Below are 21908 nucleotides of genomic sequence, written 5' to 3'. Positions count from 1 at the left end.
AGCGCGGCCCGGAGGTTCCCGCGCCCAGCGGCAGCCCCGCCCCTCGTCGCTGATTGGAGGAGGCGCGGCGGGAAGGGCGAGGCCGCGCGGGGGGCGGGCCCGGCCCGGCGCTGAGGGCGGAGCGGGCGGCGCGGCCCGCGGGTGCCGGGATCCGGGAATAGCGGCGGAAAAGGGCGATCATCCATGGCCGCCTCCCGGCCCTGCCCGATAATCCACCCTGAGAGCGCTGTCCAAACGCTCCCGGAGCTCTGGCGGCCTCGGGGCCGTGAGCGTTCCGCGGAGAGCCCGGTCAGGGCCAGCCCACGCTGTGCTGGGAGAGCCTTTCCCTAATTTCCCACCTAAACAACACGCCCCGGCCGTTCCCGGGCTCCCGTCCCCGGTCACGAGGCCGGAGGTGACCCGCGGGATGAAGCACGTGAGGTCAAATCCCTAATTAATGACTGCAAATGAGGTCCAGCTCCGTGGGAGCACAAGCCGGAATTCCCCGAGTTCTCTGGGGTGAAATGGGAAATCGCGAACCCCAAATTGGAAAGCCCTGGAGCTCCGGGACAGAGCCGGGCCATGGCTGGGGCTCTGTCACCTCCAGGGCTTCCCTGTGCCACCAGACATGCCCAGCGGGACTGGCTCGCCTGGCTTTCTTCCCCAAAAATTATCCCATGGGGATTCCAAATGTTCCCTGGTTCTCATCCCTATCCATCCAAGACCTGTCTCTTCCCAGTTAAAGAGACAACAACAAAAACCCCACGCCGAGGTCATAAATAAAATATTGACATTCTCCCGATGCTTTTCCTTATTCTCTTCCCTATGGACGAGCACTGTGGCTGATCCTGGAAAATGGGAATGCTGTTGTACAACAGGCGCCGTGAACACAAGGTGGCAGGATTAAAAAGCACATTTTAAATAGTTACATCCCAGAAATGGGGTGATACCAAACTCGTTTCGTGGAGCGCGAATAAAGTATTGGAAATAACCAGGAGAGGAGCTGCAATGTTGTTCTTCAGTACAGCCAAATTATATCCCCAGTGAAATGACAATAGAAGCTCAGAAATTAAATAAATTAAAAGAAATAAAGCAAAAATGGGGCTGATTAGCCTAAGATCTTCCATGTGCAAAACTACGGGGATTGGTGAAGGAATTCCAAATGAGTTAGAGATGGGACCTCTGAGTTGCTTTAAATGTTGTGGTTTATTTTAATTCTACATAGGCAGGCAGGGTGAGTTGGGCTCACATCTTCACTGCAGGGCTCAGAAGGTCCCAAGACCCTCAGTTACAGGAATTTCTAAGGATCTATTGACCAATAAAGCACTGCCAACAAGGATATTTATGGTTTTCACCCAATCCTTAAATATTTCATCTTATGGACTCGTGTGTGAGCTTTCTTACCCACTCATGTTATGGCACACAAACCCACAGTGCTGCATCCTGAACTCCTTGTTCACCTCTGGAACTGCTTTTATTTTTTCTATATCCTAAACTCTAAAACTCTAAACTTTCCTCTTCCTACCTTAATGTGTCTCTGCTTTAAACTATAAATCCACATTCTCACTTCTAGCACCTGAGTTTGGGAGCCTTTTCCGAGGTCTCAGATCAAATCCTGTGTTTAATTCTGAACTTTGGCTTCCAGGCCCAAAGTTCTGAGAGTTCCCTGCATTTCACATTCCAACACAAAACCATTCCTGAATTCAGGTGATGAGGAATACAAATGCTGTTGGAAATGGAAATGGAATTCTCAGGAAAATTCTTAGTGGGCATTAGATTTCAGCAGAGCTGGAGTCAAGAAAACACTCAGAAACAAAACTTATTTACTCCTTTAAATTAACACAATTAATTACATTTGCAAGAAACAAAAATAACTGACTGCAATCTTGGTGGGATTAGACCAGAGGTAGCTTTAATGCTGCTTCAGGTAAAAACATTTGGGGAAGGATTTAAAATCAGCAATTTCAACTAGAACAGTCTGAAAGGATTTTAAATTCATAGAACAGTCTGAAAGGATTTTAAATCCAGTCATTTAAACTAGAACAGTCTGAAAGGATTTAAGTTCAACAGATTCAACTAGAAGAGTCTGAAAGGATTTTAAATTCAGTAATTTAAACTAGAACAGTCTGAAATTATTTTAAATCCAGTAATTTAAACTAGAACAGTCTCAAACCCATGTAAACAAGGTCCAGCACCTCGGTGGGGTCTTCTGAACGTGCTTGGTGAGAAGTTCCTCCTGCTGCTTCCTCTCAGCACTTTTATTCTCTTTACCAAGTCATTCCTTTAATTCTTTTGAAAGGACTTCATTCTCTGGATGAGGAAACCCTGACAGAACCCATGTATCTGACAGGAAAATGGAAATGTGGATGCAGCTGATCCTGTGCTCTCTGTGCTGCTTCCCAATCTTCACCTGGTGGCTGCCAGGCCATCCACAAGATTAATTTTTGTCTTAAAAATAACCTTACACTGAAGGCCCTTCCAGTTCAAGAAGACCAGTTAATAAAAAAAAAAAATAATAATGTGTAGAGAACAGGAAAAAAAGCAACAGTCTAAAAAATAAATAGGTGGAAATCAAGGGAAATAAGGAGAGAAGAGCCTGTTAAGTTTTAAAATAATCAGGACAGACACACAAAAAGTTTGTTCAAGTGGTGCAAGAAATGAGGAGAAGGAGCAGTTTATATAGAAAAAAATAAATTTAAAGTCTTTGGTAGCAATGAATTCTTTGATTTTTACAGTACTTGTATTCTAAAAATAATTCTCTATTATCCATGTAAGTATATTTTATAATTTATTCCCTAGTGTAGTTTATTACAAAACATAGAAAAGGCAAGGAGAAAAATTCAGAAAGAGAAATGAAAAAATCTCAGAAAGAGATGAAAAAAAAGTCAGAAAAAAATCTGATTTTTTTTCAGTGTTCAGTCCAGAGCCCCTTTCTGTGCCTGGAGTTCTGCTCACATAATCCCAAATTTCCCAGCCTGGAAGGTGTTTTTGCCCTGGGCAGAGGCGTTTTTGGCTGGGGCAGGCGTGTCCAGGGCGGAATAGCGGATCTGGAACCCCCCTGCAGTCACCGAGCCGTCCGTCAGGAACTTCAGCGTCATCACGTTCCCTGTGCAGGAAAAATCAAATTTCATGGGCTTAGGGTCAGAAAAATGGGGGGTTTCACATGCATTTTGGGGGTTTTGAAATTGTTTTCACATCGATTTTGTTTTTTTTCAGAAATATTTTTGGGCAGTTTTAATTTCCTTCATTTAATTAATTAATTTTAATTTTTTACCATTTTAAAAAATGTAATTGATTTCAGGGTTTTTTTCCAGATATACTTTGGGTATTTAATTTTTGTCACATATATTTTGGGTTTTAAGTTTTTTTTCAGTTCCCACAAAGAGTGCAAATAATTTACCTGTGCTAATGATGTCATCTGGCAACTCATCCCCACAAAACCTGGAAAAATAGGAAATGCTGATGATTGAAGCATGTAACATGCCATAGTATATATCGTATATAGTATATAATATACTGTAGTGTATATAATTTATATAATATATAGTATGTAATATGCTATAGTATATACTATATAATGTACTATACTATGTATTATATATAGTATATGTTATGTAATATACTATAGTGAATATAGTATACTATAGTATATATGCAATATAATATATAATATATTAAATATATTATACTATATATTATATATTATATATTATACATTATATAATATATATTATATATTATATATTATGTATTATGTATTATGTATTATGTATTATATATAATGTATAGTATTCTATAATATATTGTATAATTACTAATAATATAGTAATAATAATATGCTATAGATATAGTATTAATAATTATTGTATATTGTAATATATAGTATATATTATAGAAATACTATATGTAGTATATTTATTATACTATATAATATAGATTATAATATATAGTATATTATAATATATTATTGTATTTTATTATTATTAATAATAATATAGTAATAATATAATAATAATTATATTATACTACTAATATAGTATTAATAATTGTATATTGGAATGTATAGTACATATAGTATATACTATATATAATATAGTATATATAATAATATACTATATATTATAATATACTATATATATACTATATACTTCATACTATATATATAATAGACAATATATAATACATTCTATATTCTATATTCTATATTCTGTATTCTATATTCTATATCCTATATTTTACATTTATCACATAAATGTCAAAATTTATATTTAATAAACAGCATTCTTCTGAAGGGGGGACAAATCTACCATTAATTTGCATATTAAATAGGCTTTACCTGCCCACAAATCCATTGACATCATCGTAGCTGTCGTAGACCTCCAGGAAGTCACCCTGGCAGGCGATGTCATCCTCCACATCAAACTCCAGGAACTGCAGGTGGATCCTCTGCCCGTACCTGACCCGGATGTGCCAGTAGCACACCTGGTTGTTCTCGTACTCGTTCGGGTAGCCCGGCGACTTGAAAATGTGTTTGGAATCTGTGAAGACTCCTCCACACTCTTTTCCTAAGGGGAAGGTAAAAGCAGAGATATTTGGAGTTTTAATTCTGGCTGTGGTTTGAATCTTTGGGCACTTGGAGCTAGAGATCTGCAGGGACATCACACAGGGACATCCAGAGTGACAAAGATTCTTGTGGATGGGCTTAGCAGTGCTCTGCAGGCCAAGCAACTGAATTAGCAGAAGAAGAAATTGATAAAATATTAATTTATCTACAGCAAGGAACAAAGCAAGGCTGTTAGCATGGAGACTGATAAAACAGACACATAAGAGACATTTGCAGCCTTAGTGAGCAGCATTCTTGCCTTAAAAATTTGTTCCAAAGTCCTACCAATTAATTATTGACATTAATTTTGTACCAATAAAACACCATAAGCTATTGCTTTGTCCATTGAATATAATGAGCTATTTAATATAACTAATGACTTGGTTTATCCTATCACCATCTGTCAGAGGTGGGGCAGTTCTCTTCTGTTCATGGGACAGTTTTTCTTTACCTGTTCCACAGCCAATCCTCCCTCCAGGAGATCTCTTCTGTTCATGGGCCATTAATTATCAATTATCTTCTGTCCATGGCCAGTGAGTGTCCCTGCATGGCTGATCCAATTCCATCATCCCATGGGGAGATGCTGTGCCCAGGGGAGGAGCCAAGCATTCCTGCCTGGATACAATCTGAGGTTTGGGACAGCACAGCAGCCTCTGCCCCCTGCACTCCCAGAGGAGCAGCTTTGTGCTCCCTGCATTGCCAGAGGAGCAGCTTTGTGCCCCCTGCACTCCCAGAGAGCAGCTTTGTGCTCCCTGCACTCCCAGAGGAGCAGCTTTGTGCTCCCTGCATTGCCAGAGGAGCAGCTTTGTGCTCCCTGCACTGCCAGAGGAGCAGCTTTGTGCTCCCTGCACTGCCAGAGGAGCAGCTTTGTGCTCCCTGCACTCCCAGAGGAGCAGCTTTGTGCTCCCTGCATTGCCAGAGGAGCAGCTTTGTGCTGCCCTGCACTCCCAGAGGAGCAGCTTTGTGCTCCCTGCACTCCCAGAGGAGCAGCTTTGTGCTCCCTGCACTCCCAGAGGAGCAGCTTTGTGCTGCCCTGCACTCCCAGAGGAGCAGCTTTGTGCTCCCTGCACTCCCAGAGGAGCAGCTTTGTGCTCCCTGCATTCCCAGAGGAGCAGCTTTGTGCTCCCTGCATTGCCAGAGGAGCAGCTTTGTGCTCCCTGCATTCCCAGAGGAGCCCAGGCCCATCTCCAGCAGCCCTGGAGCTGCAGAGGAAAACTCCCCCCTTGTGCAGGATCCCTGCTGCAGCAGAGCCACAGCTGGCACTGCAGGAGGGCTGAGCCCCCATGGGGTGGGGCTGGGACACCACCCTGACACACAGGGGCCAGGGCATGCTCTGACTCTGACAATGTTTTGTTTTCTTTATTTGTACTATTATATTTGTATTTTTAATTTTCCTAGTAAAGAGCTGTTATTCCTATTCCCATATCATTGACTGAGAGCCCCCCTTAATTTCAAAATTACAATAATTCAGAGAGAGGGGGTTTAAAATTCCCATTTCAGGGGAGGCTCCTGCCTTCCTTAGCTGACACCTGGCTTTTCAAACCTAGACACCCAGATTTTGGAAGGAGATATTTTGGAAGCAAGAGGCGTGATCCAAACCTCACTGAACTCACAGGAAAAGCTTTCATTGCCTTCAGTGGGTTTGGGGCCAGAGCTGTGTTTTATGTGAGAGGCATTTGGGATTTCTGGCTCTCTCCAGCTTTACAGCTGTACTTGCACGTCACACTGACACTCACGTTCATCCTTTCTTCTTCAAAAACCCCTTGCAAGCGCATCTCAAACAAAAACCAGCTCGTGATCACAGCCCTGCTGTTGTACTGCTGCTGTTCCTGCTGCTCCTCATTCCCTTTGCGATAACACCACTCCTGCTTTGATCCAGTGGCCATTTGGACTTTGCCAGCTCCCTGGCAGTGGGGCTGACCCAACTGGGAATTCCTGCCTGAATTTAGGATTTATCCCAGTTTAGAGCTGGGGAGAGGGCGGTGCTGTGTCAGGGCATTCAGGGCACAGGAATTAGGAGCAATAAAATGGATTATTCCCATTAACCCTCTGAGTTTGTACATTGTCCATGAACTTCTCAGCTCAGCTCTTGGAGAGCTCAGGGGCTGCAACACAAGAAAGACGTGAAACTGCTGGAGAGTCCAGAGGAGCCAGGAGCTGCTGCAGGGCTGGAGCCCCTCTGGAGCCAGGCTGGGAGAGCTGGGAATGTTCCCTGGAGCAGGGAAGGCTCCAGGCAGAGCTCAGAGCCCCTGGCAGGGCCTGAAGGGGCTCCAGGAGAGCTGAGAGGGACTGGGGACAAGGGATGGAGGGACAGGAGCCAGGGAATGGCTCCCACTGCCAGAGGGCAGGGATGGGTGGGACACTGGGAACTGGGAATTCCTGGCTGGGCTGGGATTGCCAGAGCAGCTGGGGCTGCCCCTGGATCCCTGGCAGTGCCCAAGGCCAGGCTGGAGCAGCCTGGGACAGTGGGAGGTGTCCCTGTGTCCCTGCCATGGCAGGGGTGGCACTGGATGGGCTTTAATGTCCTTCCAACCCAGCCCATTCCATGATTCCATGATCACTGCTAGGTGAGATGAACACTTCCAACACCCCAACACTTCCCCAAGTTCCTCCTGCCCTCTTTGGCCTCCTGGAGCAGAGCACAGGCTCAGTTCTGTCAGGGATTTGTCCCTGTCCCCTCAGCTGCTCGTGTCCTGCCTGCTGACAGCCCAGCCAGCTCCACAGCCCCTGCACGCCGATCCCTGCAGGGCTGCAGGCTCGTGGCTCTGCACTTTTGGCAGCTCTGCTTTCCTTTGGAGCTCTGACCAAACTGGACAGCAATTCCCCGTGGCCCAGAGCGGACAAAGGAACGGTCCCACGCCAAAATTCCGAGGGCAGGAGCGTCCCTGCAGCTCTGTGTGGAACATCTGGCAGGGCCCCCACCCCACAGAGCTATTTGACGAACACAAACAAGCCCCAGCCCTGGGAGCACAAACAAAATGTGCACAGCTGTGCAGATGTCATGGCCCGGCCTGAGAGCCTGCCATGGGGAGCAGCAGGGCCAGGCTGAGCTTTGCTGCCCTGCCTGTGCCACCTCTGCCTGTCCCTGGTGGCTGGAGGGACACCAGGAGTGCTCTGGTGGGTTCTTGTCGGTCCTGCTGCAACTCTGATCTGGTGGGAGTTTCTCTCAGAGAATCACAGAGTTACAGGATGGTTTGGATGGAAAGGGACGTTAAAACTCATCCCATCCCACCCCTGCCATGGCAGGGACATCTCCCACTGTGCCAGGCTGCTCCAAGCCCCAATGTCCAACCTGGCCTGGGCACTGCCAGGGATCCAGGGGCACCCTGTGCCAGGCCCTCCTTTCCACCCTCCCAGGGAACAATTCCTCCCAGTTCCCCCCAGGACAATCCTCCTAAGAATGCCAGTCCCAGACAGGGCATTCATTTTCAGAGCTGTTCCATCTCAGACATAATAAAGAAGGTTTAACCCTAAATTTACCCTGTTGCAGGAAGAATACCTCAGATTACGGGCAGAAAGCCCTTAGATTGTTCAGATAAATTTTGGGCTAGAGGCAAAAGAGGACGAAGGAGGAGAAAAGAGGGCAGAAGAGGACAAAAAGACAGCCCCATGGTTGCTCAGCCCTCCTAAGAATGCCAGTCCCAGGCAGGGCATTCATTTTCAGAGCTGTTACATCTCAGAACAGAAAAAAAGAAGGTTTAACCCTAAATTTACCCTGTTGCAGACAGAATACCTCAGATTATGGGCAGAAAGCCCTCAGATTATACAGATAAATTGCGGCTAAATGCAAAAGAGGACAGCAGAGGACAGAAGGACAGCCCCATGGTTGCTCAATCCTCCTAAGAATGCCAGTCCCAGGCAGGGCATTCACTTTCAGAGCTGTTCCATCTCAGACCAAAAAAAAAGAAGGTTTTACCCTAAATTTACCCTGTTTTGGGCAGAATCCTCAGATTACGGGCAGAAAGCCCTCAGATTATTCAGATAAATTTTGGACTAAATGCAAAAGAGGACAGAAGAGGACAGGACAGCCCTGTGGTTCTCCTCACCGTTGGGGTTGTAGCAGTAGGCGTCCCACCTCTCACTCCTGTTGAGGCGAATCCCATAATCAACAATCCCAGTCTTGCCAAAGCCACAGTTGGCTCCAGCTTTCACTATGGGATAACCAACTCTGCCCTTGGCCATCCAGCCAGCAGCACACACGTGGAAACCTGCAGCAAAGGAGGCAGAAAATGGTCAGAACTGGGCTGCTCTTATTGCACCAAGTCTCACTCAATGGCTTGGCTGTGATTGACCTGATAGAAATTGAGCTAAAGGGGAGAACAGGACTTTGAGAGGATAATTTTAAATGCAGAGGGTAAAACTGAACGGTGTTCTCCACAATGTGATTACTGGTTCCTCATCTGAAGCCCCAAATCAAATGCAGATGGACTGCACAGTTAGGTTTAAGTGCTCCACCAGCACTTGTAATCAAATTAGCCATTGGATGAGTTTTCCAAGGGTATTCTCTGTTTCCCTTTTGAAGTCAGACAAATTTACTCAATCCCATCTCAAGGGTTCTCAGCATGAAGTTCTAAAAATAAATAAAATACTACAGACGGCTAAAATCCCCAAGCATTTGCTTAAAACACTTTCAATTTAAATTTAAATACCTGAAATGCCTCGGGGATTTCTTGCCAAACAAAAAGATCCCCTTAATGCATTTTGTGGCTGAGAACTCAGCACCGATAGCCAAAGAATGCAATGTTGTAGACACCCATCCAATGTTTTCATGGAGAGGAGCTGGAACATATTTGTGGCATCTCAGGGCTCAGAGCTCCTCAGAAGAAACAAAAGTGCCCTTTTCACATGTGCTGCTGCTGGGAGCCAGCTCCTGACTCAACAGCAGAGTGAAAAAATGTCTGGAGTGGAGGATATTTTCCATTGTTTTCCCAGTGCTCTGAATGAATGAAGAACTTCTTAGGAATCCGCTGGAAGTGCAGGGGAGCTCTCACTTTTCACTTCAAGCACAGAACTCATTCCCTTGCAGACAAAATACCCTGATGGAAATAAAAGTGGTTGGAGCAAGTCCAGAGGAGGTCAGGGAGGTGCTCCCAGGGCTGGAGCCAGGCTGGGAGAGCTGGGAATGTTCCCCTGGAGAAGGGAAAGCTCCAGGCAGAGCTCAGAGCCCCTGGCAGGGCCTGAAGGGGCTCCAGGAGAGCTGAGAGGGACTGGGGACAAGGGATGGAGGGACAGGAGCCAGGGAATGGCTCCTAGTGCCAGAGGGCAGGGATGGATGGGACATTGGGAATTGGGAATTCCTGGCTGGGAGCGTGGGGACACCCTGGCACTCCTCCTGCTCCTTATCAAAAACCCACGGAGTTTCCAAAGAGCCCCAGAGCTCGGGACAGAAAAGACAACACCCACCCAGCCCCCTCAGAAGGAGCCCTGTGTTTTCCAGACCTATTTTCCGGGCTGCCTCCAGCTGCTGCAGCGTGGCCAGGTGTCCTCCCTCGTACTCGCACACGGCCTTGGCCTCGGCGAACGTCAGCCGGTACTTGCCGGAGCGCGCCTCGCGGTGGTACACGCCGGCCGCCCGCTCTGCGGGGACAGGGACGGGGACACAGCGTCAGCTCTCACCTCTGCCACCATCATGGTTCCTGAAAAATCCTCTGAACTGGGTGGTCAAGCAAATTGTATTCTATTGCCATCTGTATGGCAGCTGTCTTCTGTCAAGTGGGCATTTTCCTTATCTCTTCCACAACCAATCCTCCCTCTGGGGGGACATCTGCTGATAACAGCCATTGAATGTCACTGCAGGGCTGATAAGAACGGCAGCATCCCATTGGGAGATGTGAGCCCAGGGGGAGGAGCCAAGCATTCCTGCCTGGATATAATCTGGGGATTCTGGAACACCAGCCAAGCATTCCTGCCTGGATATAATCTGGGGATTCTGGAACACCAGCATGGCTTCTGCACTGGATTGCCCAGAGGAACAGCAGCTGCCTCTGCCCCTGGATCTCCAGAGGGAGCATATATATTATATATACTATAGTATATATAATATATATCATATATAATATGTAATATGGTATAGTATATAGTATATAATATACTATACGACATATTACATATAGTATATATTATGTACTATACTATAGTGTATATAGCATACTATAGTATATATGCAATATAATATATAATATATAATATATAATATATAATATATAATATCATATATCATATATCATATAATATGTAGTATATATAATGTATATACATTACACCCTTTCTACAGGATCCCTGCTCCAGCAGAGCCACCCCTGACACTGCAGGAGCTCTGCAGCCACAATTCCCATGGGATTCTCCAGGATCCCTGCTCCAGCAGAACCACCCCTGACCCTGCAGGAGCTCTGCAGCCACAATTCCCATGGGGCTGCTGCCAGCACCCTGACCCACAGGGTGTCAGGTTGGGTTCTGACTCTGTCAATGTTGGTTTGGTTCACTGCATTGTTTATTTTATCTTTTTATTTTCTTCCCCATTAAAGAACTGTTATTCCCTGCTCCCGTATTTTTTGCCTGAGAGCCCCTTAATTTAAAATTTATAGCAAGTTGGAAAAGGGGACAGGGGGTGTTTACATTCTCCATTTCAGGGGAGGCTCCTGCCTTCCTTAGCAGACACCTGGCTTTTGAAACCAAGACATCTTCTTTGCCCAGGATTTTCTCCTAGGAAGCTGAGAAGCCTCAGAGAGGAATGAAAACAATAATTCTCTGATTGCTGCTCCTGTGTTTTGCTGCTTTGTAATGTGGCTTGGACACTGTTTACCAACAGGTGAATGTTTGATTGGTTCCATGTGAATTGTTTTAACTTAATGGCCAATCATGGCCAGCTGTGAGTGACTCTCTGAGGAGTCACGGGTTTTTTTATTATTTATTCTTTTCTAACCTTCTGGTGCATCCTTTCTCTTTAGTGTAGTTTTAGTCTAGTAATATAATATAATATAATATAATATAATATAATATAATATAATATAATATATCAGCCTTCTGAGAACTTTACTACCATGTGTAAGCTTAATCAACAACAGAAATAAAAACTAAATCTTTAGAACAAAGTTACTTTACCATTACACATACACAATCCATTTTAATATTTGCAAAAAGCCAGTATTTTAATATTTTAAAGCCAATATTTTAATTTCTCCTGTATCTATAGCACAGGTGAAGAGGAAATGTTCAGCTGTGTCACGCAGGGAGCATCAGGAAAGCTCAGACCTGGTGACCCCACAGGGATGTGTGTGACATCCCAAGGGATGTGTGTGACCCCCAGAGGGATGTGTGACGCCCAAAGTCAGGATTTGGGGTGGAAGAAGTTTATGCCAGAGCCAGTGAGTGCATGGAGGGTTTGTGAAGAACAGAAAGTCAACAAGAGCTCCCCTGGGATGCTGCAGGGGCAGAGGTTTGGGGACAGTTTGGGGCCAGCACCCCCAGCCCTGTGTGCTCAGGGGAATCCTCCTGGATCCCTCTCACAGCATCCTCCTGGCTGCAGCTCCCAGAGCCTCTGCAAGATGAATCAGAGCTTTGTTTGGAATCTCCAGAGAAGTGAAATCACAGCTACTTGGAGAGAGGAGAGGCAGGAATGAAAGGGGGGAAAATGTCAAATAAAAATATCTGAGCGTGTGTCACAGAGGGCAGGACCAGAACAATTGCTGGCTGACATTTCTGCTGCACGGAAAATTAAAGCAATTTCTTCATTATTTTTTACTTTGCCACGGCAATCCCAAGACAAAACAGCTTTCCAAGGAAACCTAGAAACTGCCAGGGCTGCTGCAAGTTTTACAGTCTTTGCATGTTGAGCTTGTCTGGTGCCATATGTATGGAAATCTGTCTCAGCAGCAATCTGCATGTCTCATCTGAGGGGTTTTTTGTTTAGGTCTCACTTCTATTTAGCAGAATCTGAGGGGAATGGCTGTTTGCAACGTGGCTGAGGAAATAAGGAAAGCAGGATTTTTACAGCAGTTATTTGCAGCATAAAAATAAAGAATGTATTTTCTAGGGACACGCTTGGGGTCGGTGATTTTGGCTGGGTTAGGGGAGGGTTTTAAAAAAGCCTCTGAATTGTGGTTGGGAATGGTGAGAGCCCTTAATAGACACAGAATGGTGTTTGCCAGGGTGGGTTTTGTGCCCAAAAAAATAAATTATGTTGCTGATAGCAGTCTGAGGAGAGGGAGAGCCTCCCTCTGCAGCATCCCTGGGAATATCACTGCCATGGGATAACTGCTCCTCCATGGAAAAACCTTCCTGAAGGAGCCTAACAACCCACAGCTGGGGGATTGTGGCATGTTCTGCTACTAAAACTCCTTTTTAATTAAGAATTTTTTCATAGGAATTCATTCATGAGGCCTGATTTTTAAATATGCTGTGACAGGGAGTAGCGTCCTTAACTAAAGATGGATCTTTGCCTGGATAATTCAATTTTACACAACAGGTCATGGACATGGAGCCAAGGATCTCCGGTGCTTGAGGCTCAGAAGATGCCTTGGGAAGGTGAGGAAGCCACTGTTCCCATGCCTCCACCACAATCCAAAGATGATTTGGGATGACCCCATAAATGTGCCTGCTGCAGCTTTAAATTATCTTTTGGGATTGGCCAAACACCCACTGGCACTCCATTTAAACAGGTGGAAAATGGTTTTTTGGGGGCTGTGTTGGACAAACATTTGGTATCTAAACCTGAAGCATTAGCCAAAGTCACCCAAACATTTGGTTTAGGTTGGTAAATTGGGAAATCTGCATGGCTAACAGCAAGCAAAGCAGAAAAGCAGAAGCATAACTTTTGATTTATTCACAGGAAGTATTAGTTTTCAGTCACTCAGCAGTCTGTCATGGCTGAGCCCATGAGAAATCAAGATAAATCAGCTCAGGGTGTGTGTGCAGGGCTGGGAATGTGGGGTTGGGAATCCCTGAGTCCCCCAGGAGCCAGCCCAGAGCTGGGCCTGCCTGCAGGCTCTGCAAATATTTTCATTTTTATTTTTATTGTAAATTTGTATTTACAGGTGCAGATGACAAAAAGCTGATAGTTTGCTCGATGTATAAATTATGGTTTTACTCTTTCTTGTTGGATTATGCCCTTTTCTCATTTTCTGACTCAGAGGCATTTTAAAAACTTTCATTCTCTTTTTAGTCTCATGAGAAGGGTGAGACAACACAGATGTTATAACTCACGTTATTATAATTACAAGCTAGCAAATTTTTAATTACAATACACTATAAGCATAATTAAATTTTCTATAAATCCATTTCCCACATTTCTCAGATGACAATTTAAAGAGTTGGGATGATTTTTTTCCCATGTTTTCTGTGTTTATCAGACTGGGGAAGGATCTGCAGAAGGCAGTAAGAGGCCTGGTCCTGGAAATGTCTGAGGCACAGAAAATTGTGTTGATTTTCTTAGAGAATTCAACACATTGAAGATTTTAAAGCACAGTGTGAGGGACAAGGACTGGGGACAAAAGTTCTGAAGAATTTCTGAAAGTTTTCAATTTTTTTTTAAACTTTTTTAAAGTTTTAAATTTTGCAAGAGTTTGTTCTTAGTTCTGGGCATGAAAACATCAATCAGTGGCCTGGAAGCCTGAAATGTCCATTATTGATCCTTGCAGAGCCCAGGGAAGGGGATTGGAAACCACAGATTGTATTCCCTGAGCTCTCAGGGCTGCCACTGAGATCTCACCATTTTTAGTTGGTTTTTTTTCACCTGGCAGTGTTATTTTCAGATCTTCACTCTAAAGGTATCTCCCCACACTTACTGCTGGAATTTTTTCAGGTTTTCCAGAATATTGCTGTTGGCTGCTGAGAATTTCAGACTTTCTGTGCTGGGAATTTCAGACTTTCTGTGCTGGGAATTTCAGATTTCTGTGCTGGGAAATCCAGACTTTCTGTGCTGGCAGGCACTGACCCCCAGGAGAACACTGCACTGACCTGAGGCCGTGGAGAAGCTTCCAGAATGGAACGATGGAACTGGGATTGTGGGTGTGGGGTTTGGATAGAAGTGTGTGATAGCACAGGGTGGGAAACTCAGAGTTTAAGGGTTTAGAATATAGCAATGTATATAGAGCAGGATGGAGGGTTTGGGGTGGAGGCTGGTTCTCCTCCTCCTCCATGGGTTTGGGTGGTTTTGTGTAATTGGATAAAAAGTCCCCATTGCAGGACATGAGTGATTGGTTATTGGGTTCAATTGAAAATAATTGAGGTGTCATTTGTTAATTGGACAGTTTATCCTTAAAAGGCCTTGCAGAGGGAGATGGGGCTCCATTTTTAGTGTGTCAGAGTGAAGTGCTGCAGAACTCAGGGTTTGTGAGCCTGTGACAGAGATAAGAACTGATAAACACCTGAGTCCCAGCAAGAAATCCCATCTCACACATTTAATCCTGACCCTGGCAGAAAATAAGCAAACAATGGACACATTGCTGGGGAGGGTCAGTCCTTCAGGAGTCTGCAAGGCTGAAAGCAGCAGCAGCAGCTCCACCCTGTGAGGAGTAACCAGCCTCCATCCCTTTTATTCCTCTGCAAAATGGCAAAACAGCCTTGGGAAAACAGAGCACATACATCCTGCCCCAGCTCTGGGTGTCCCAGTCAGTGACACTGACAGCAAATCCCAATTAATTGGTGGGATCTTGCTCTGGCAATATTCCCCCCTTCCCTCCTTAATTCCACTGTGCAGGGAGATAAACTCAGCATCAGCCACGGAGCTGGGTCAGAGCAGGGTTAACTCCTCATTCCCATGTTTGTGCCTCTGGCTGTGCTCCCATGCCCACACTGACAGGAATTGCTGTTCGTGGAGGTGGGCCCTGAGGATGAACCTGCAGGAAATGTTGATTTTTCTGGCAAGCACAAGCACGTGCCACAGGGCCATGGGTTCCACTTTGCCAAAAGCCTCCAAGGAGCCCAGGGACAGCTGGACCCTGCCAGGACAGGGACCCTCAGCTCACCCACAGCAGCAGGAAAGGGTGAAGTGCTGCCAGCCTCTGCTGCACAAACACAGGCAGCACGAAATTTGGCCAATAAACGACCTGAAATATGCATGAGACCCACACTAAATGCTAAATAAAGAGGAATATTTCACTTTTAAGCAGAGGGTGGCCACGCAGAGCTCCTGGCAGGGGCCTCTGCTGCTCAGAGAGCTTCACCAAACGGGGCTGGTGCAGCTCCTAAACCCCTCTGAGACAGGGAGTGGGAAAGGAATTGGAATTGTGAACAGAGGGCAGCAGCCGCCCTGGAAAATCCCACAGAGCTGAGAACTGGCACTGGGATGAGCCCAGGAGCAAATCTGGGCAAGGCTGGGCAATGAACCCCTCTCACAACGGGCTGGTGGCAAAAAGGAGCAGCACCAAAGTTCCAGGGGCACCAGGAGCACATCCCCAAGGAGGTGACAGGGGCAGCAGCTCTGCCTGAGGAGCAAGAGGGGCTTTGGGACAAGGAAAAAGGTAAAAGGAAAAGGTGAAAGGAGCATTTCCAGAGTCATGGCAATTCAAGATTTTATATGATTTTATATATATATATATTTATAAAAACATAAATAAAAAAGCATTATATATATTAAAATATTTTAATATCTTTGTATATTTATAATGGCTATTATATACATCATGTTATATATATTATATATTAGATATATAAATATACATAATTATATATTAATATATACTCATGTATAGATAATATATAATATATAATTATGTGTATATATAAAATATATAAAATAATATATATAAATTATTTTTATATATTTATTTTATATTTTATATTATATATATATATATATATGAATGCTATGGGTTTATGGAGGAAAAAAAAAAGGTAAAATGGAAATTTTCCTGAATTTTGGGTTTGGTTCTTTATCAGAAGAGGAGAAAAGCAAAGCTCAGATGTCACTGTGCATCCCCAGCTTTTATTCCACTGATGCTCGAGCACAGTGAGGCTGAGATTGGGGTGACTCCTTTTACTATTCAAGTTATTTTATTTTAAATGCAAAGAAGCATGAACTGGACGGCTGTGAATTTGCCAATTTTATCTTCATTTATATAGAGAGTCACTGAATTCCACTGCTGATTGAATTAACTGCACTCTGAGGTTCATTTCAGTAACGTTATTGCTGCACTTACACAAGACGGTGAATTTCTATTTCGGTTTGTTTACTTAGCAAAAGCCATCAGGTTTTTTACCCCCTGGATTATTTTTATTTACTCTCCTGCTAAATGCTTGGGGGTGTAGCCAAACAGAATTTTATGATGCATTCCAATTAGCACACAGTTGCTCCATTTTAAAGCATTTTAAGATTTGCCTTCAGTTCATGAAACTGCTCAAATGATGGCTGTTATCCCAAATCTCTGACCAGCAGAGGTGGAGCCTGGAGCTGCCAGGCTGCTCTTTCCTGGAGCCTCCCCACCTGAGCAGCCTCAGGAATTGTGAGGCACAACAGGCAGGGCCCGAGCTTTGGGGGGAAAGAGGAGCCACTAAAAGAGCAATTTTCTTATCTCCTCTATAATCACTCCTCCTTCTGGGGAGACATCTGCTGATAAGAGTCCATTGAATGTCACTGCATGGCTGATAAGAACCACAGCATCCCATTGGGAGATGTGAGCCCAGGGGGAGGAGCCAAGCATTCCTGCCTGGATATAATCTGGGGATTCTGGAACACCAGCACGGCTTCTGCACTGGATTGCCCAGAGGAACAGCAGCTGCCTCTGCCCCTGGATCTTCAGAGGGACACTGCACCTTTCTCCAGGATCCCTGCTCCAGCAGAGCCACCCCTGACCCTGCAGGAGCTCTGCAGCCACAGTTCCAGTGGGATTCTCCAGGATCCCTGCTCCAGCAGAACCACCCCTGACCCTGCAGGAGCTCTGCAGCCACAATTCCCATGGGATTCTCCAGGATCCCTGCTCCAGCAGAACCACCCCTGACCCTGCAGGAGCTCTGCAGCCACAGTTCCCGTGGGGCTGCTGCCAGCACCCTGACCCACAGGGTGTCAGGTTTTGTTCTGACTCTGTCAATGTTGGTTTAGGTTACTAAATGAAATGAACCTCAGAGTGCAGTTAATTCAATCAGCACTGGAATTCAGTGACTCTCTATATAAATGAAGATAAAATTGGCAAATTCGCAGCCATCCAGTTCATGCTTCTTTGCATTTAAAATAAAATAACTTGAATAGTAAAGGAAGTCACCCCAACCTCAGCCTCACTGTGCTCGAGCATCAGTGGAATAGAAGCTGGGGATGCACAGCGACATCTGAGCTTTGCTTTTCTGCTCTTCTGATAAAGAACCAAACCCAAAATTCAGGAAAATTTACATTTTATCTTTTTCCTCCACAAACCCTTAGCATATATGCATATATACATATACACACACACACACACACACACACACACACACACATATATATATACACATATATATATATATATAACTTTTATATATATAATTTATATATATATTTGTTTCTTTACCTTTTATTTTCTTCCCTATTAAAGAGCTTATTTGTTATTCCTTAATAACTTATATTAGTTCTATATAACATATATATGATATATAACTTATATAACCATATATGTTTTTTATATACACACACACACACACACACACACATAAAACTTATATAACTTATTGTTATTTCCTGCTCCCATATTTTTTGCCTGAGAACCCCTAAATTTAAAATTTATAGCAGTTCAGAGGGAGGGGGTTTACATTCTCCATTTCAGGGCAGGCTCCTGCCTTCCTTAGCAAGCACCTGTCTTTCCAAACCGAGACAGCAGCCAAATGGGAAAGGATCCTTTCTGTGCCTTGTTTGTGCTCCTGGTGCTTTGCAGGCTCCTCTGAGAGGGGCTGGAGCCACGTGGTGGTGGCTCATGAGACACCTGAGCGCTGTGAGCTCCAGGGATTCCTGGGAATCCTCAGGGAAATCCACAGCGCTCGGTGGGGATGGGGGATTTGGAAGCATTTGTCTGGAAAACAGCGCTCGGTGCGCGCCTTGATTGTGGCATCCCTGGCAGGCTCCGGGCTGAGTTAGCTCTCTGCTGCAGTGGATAATTACAGTGAGCTGTAAAAGAGCCCTCAGAGCTCTGGAGACCCTCTGGAGGCACCACAAACCTTCCCACAGCATTTTTGTCTTCCCTTTTGAAACCCTCCCCAAAGGACGTGAACAGCCCGAACATCCCCGTTTCTGCGCTTTCTGAGAGCCAGGAAATGTTCTCACGGATATTTCCACAGCATTTAGCTTCACATGCAGGACCCGGGCATGGGAAGTATGTTCATGCACAAAGCAATTCATTCCTTTGGCAACTGTTTCTTTTCAGGCTCCTTTTCCCTCAGAACAAAGCCACTGTTATTTAATGAATGCAGTTTTCACTTTACCTCCCACTGCAGGAAAATGCATTCAGATGAAACGTTCTATAATTACCTTTTTAAATAAATAGATAACTTTTCCTGCAGGAAAATACATTCAGATTATATATTTTATAATTACTTTTTTAAATAAATAAATAACTTTTGCTGCAGGAACATACATTCAGATGAAATGCTCTATAATTACCTTTTAAAATAAATAAATAACTTTTCCTGCAGGAAAATGCATTCAGATTATATATTTTATAATTACCTTTTAAAATAAATAAAAAACTTTTTCTACAGGAACTTACATTCAGATGAAATGCTCTGTAATTACCTTTTTAAAGAAATAAATAACTTTTCCTGCAGAAACATACATTCAGATGAAACGTTTCAGAATTACCTTTTAGAATAAATAAATATATAAATAAATAAATAACTTTTCCTTCAGGAAAATGCATTCAGATTATATATTTTATAATTACTTTTTAAAATAAATAAATAACTCTTCCTGCAGGAACATACATTCAGATGAAATGCTCTATAATTACCTTTTAAAATAAATAAATAAATAAATAAATAAATAAATAACTTTTCCTTCAGGAAAATGCATTCAGATTATATATTTAATAATTATTTTTTAAAATAAGTAAATAACTCTTCCTGCAGGAACATACATTCAGATGAAATGCTCTATAATTACCTTTTAAAATAAATAAATAAATAAATAAATAAATAAATAAATAAATAAATAACTTTTCCTTCAGGACAATGCATTCAGATTATAGATTTAATAATTATTTTTTAAAATAAATAAATAACTTTTCCTACAGGAACATACATTCAGATGAAATGTTCTATAATTACCTTTCAAAATAAATAAATAACTTTTCTTGCAAGAACATACATTCAGGTTATGTGTTCTATAACTACCTTTCAAAATAAATATATAAATATATAAATAAATAAATAAATAAATAACTTTTCCTTCAGGAAAATGCATTCAGATTATATATTTTATAATTACTTTTTAAAATAAATAAATAACTTTTCCTGCAGGAACATACATTCAGATGAAATGCTCTATAATTACCTTTTAAAATAAATAAATAAATAAATAAATAAATAAATAAATAACTTTTCCTGCAGGAAAATGCATTCAGATTATATATTTAATAATTATTTTTTAAAATAAATAAATAAATAACTTTTCCTGCAGGAACATACATTCAGATGAAATGTTCTATAATTACCTTTCAAAAGAAATAAATAACTTTTCTTGCAAGAACATACATTCAGGTTATGTGTTCTATAACTACCTTTCAAAATAAATAAATAAATAAATAAATAAATAAATAAATAAATAAATAACTTTTCAGGTTATGTGTTCTATAATTACCTTTCAAAATAAATAAATAAATAAATAAATAAATAAATAAATAATTTTCCTGCGGGAAAATGCATTCAGACGAAATAAATAAATAAATACTTTTCCTGCAGTACAGTGACAATGTACGCATAGTAAGCTTGTGGAAGGTGACAGCTGCTGTTCAGATAAAGCGATTTCAATGAATTTCAGTGCGGATGAACACTGGTGGCAATGGCCAGCTGAGGTCTGTGCTGCTGGGTGCTCATCCCTGCCCTGCAGGGCAGACACAGCGATGCTGCAGCCAGGATGGGCAGTGAAGGGATGGTTCCTTACCCAGCCAGATGGAGCTGTGCAGCACCCATCCTCCCCTCCCTGCCCTGCAGGGCAGACACAGCGATGCTGCAGCCCAGGCAGCATCACCCTGGATGATGAAGGGATGGTTCCTTACCCAGCCAGATGGAGCTGTGCAGCACCCATCCTCCCCTCCCTGCCCTGCAGGGCAGACACAGCGATGCTGCAGCCCGGGATGGGCGATGAAGGGATGGTTTCTTACCCAGCCAGATGGAGTTGTGCAGCACGCCATCCTTCCCGAGGCCCCAGGCTGCAGCCCGGTGCCAGAGCAGGGCAGAGAGCAGCAGCAGTGCGAGCATCCTTGGGCTGGCGGTGTCCTCTGTGCCTGTGCCGGCTGCTCTGCGCTGCCCCAGCCTCCCGCAACATCTGCGAGCCAGATCTTAAATACACAGCTCGGCTCTGAGGTCACGGGGCTGCTCCAATTGTGCTGCTGCGCTTCTTACCCAACCTCTGCGGTGGCTGCGGTGACTCACGGCTGGCTCTGCTCCTTCCCAGCCTGGCCAAGAATCCTTCCCGTCCCGTCCCGTCCCGTCCCATGCCGTCCCTCAGTGCTGCGGCACACACAGACACGGCCCCAGCCGAGCTCTGCTCCTTCCCCAGCGCTCGCTGCCTTCAAATCCCGCGCAATGAAAGCAGGAGCCAGCCTGTTCTGCTGGGAGTGCTCCACTCCCACGGTTACAGCAGCCGCGGGATCCCACACGCTCCCCCTCGTCCTTGTTTCAACATTCCCTCCTTCAGGAGATCCCACACATCCCTCTAATCCCCACTGAAATATTCCCTCCTTCAAGGGATCCCACACATCCCTCTAATCCCCACTGAAACATTCCCTCCTTCAAGGGATCCCACACATCCCTCTAATCCCCACTGAAACATTCCCTCCTTCAGGGGATCACACACATTCACCCACTCCCCCTCATCCTCATTTCAACATTCTGTCCTTCAAGGGATCCCACACACTCCCCCTCATCTCCATTTCAACATTCTCTCATTTAAGAGATTCCACACACTCCCTCTCATCCTCATTTAATCCCATACCTTCCTGAAACACCCTTGGAACCCCAAGAATTAGAGCTCCTGGGTTCTGTGAAAATGCATTTTTGTGTTAATTGTAAATAAATCAGTCTAAAGCTCGGGATGTTTCTCCCAATCCCCCTGTGTATAAAAACCAAACCTTTTGGTACAATTCTACTCCTGGCAGCCTTTCTAAATCCAGCAATGCCCCCCCTGCAGCTGCCATCAGGAAGGGTTTCG

The 21908-nt window shown here is 44.0% G+C and overlaps 1 protein-coding gene across 1 annotated transcript; it reads right to left on the bottom strand.

Moving 5' to 3' along the window:
* Window positions 1–1874: 1874 nt before the first annotated feature.
* On the bottom strand, window positions 1875–21001 carry TNFAIP6 (TNF alpha induced protein 6). The gene is made up of 6 exons (XM_058809793.1): window positions 20860–21001; window positions 10022–10159; window positions 8629–8790; window positions 4316–4544; window positions 3380–3420; window positions 1875–3085 (listed from the first exon to the last, which is right to left on the bottom strand). Exons 1-6 carry the CDS (start codon window positions 20954–20956, stop codon window positions 2931–2933), a joined length of 822 nt encoding a protein of 273 aa, XP_058665776.1. The 5' UTR covers window positions 20957–21001; the 3' UTR covers window positions 1875–2930.
* Between the last annotated feature and the right edge of the window lie 907 nt (window positions 21002–21908).

This window comes from Ammospiza caudacuta, chromosome 8 (genome assembly GCF_027887145.1).
Source record: "Ammospiza caudacuta isolate bAmmCau1 chromosome 8, bAmmCau1.pri, whole genome shotgun sequence".
NCBI lineage: Eukaryota > Metazoa > Chordata > Aves > Passeriformes > Passerellidae > Ammospiza > Ammospiza caudacuta.
Note: the sequence above shows the minus strand (reverse complement) of the source record. Positions and strands in the feature narration are given on the sequence as shown.

Bases quoted from the DNA above. Each gene is read 5' to 3' on its own strand.
- TNFAIP6 (XM_058809793.1), bottom strand. From the start codon at position 20,956: ATGCTCGCACTGCTGCTGCTCTCTGCCCTGCTCTGGCACCGGGCTGCA. The intron at 8,791-10,021 runs GTCTGGAAAACA...CCTTTGCTGCAG, and splicing joins GGAGGCAGCCCGGAAAATAG to GTTTCCACGTGTGTGCTGCT. The intron at 3,086-3,379 runs GTAAATTATTTG...TTTCCTGCACAG, and splicing joins AGATGACATCATTAGCACAG to GGAACGTGATGACGCTGAAG.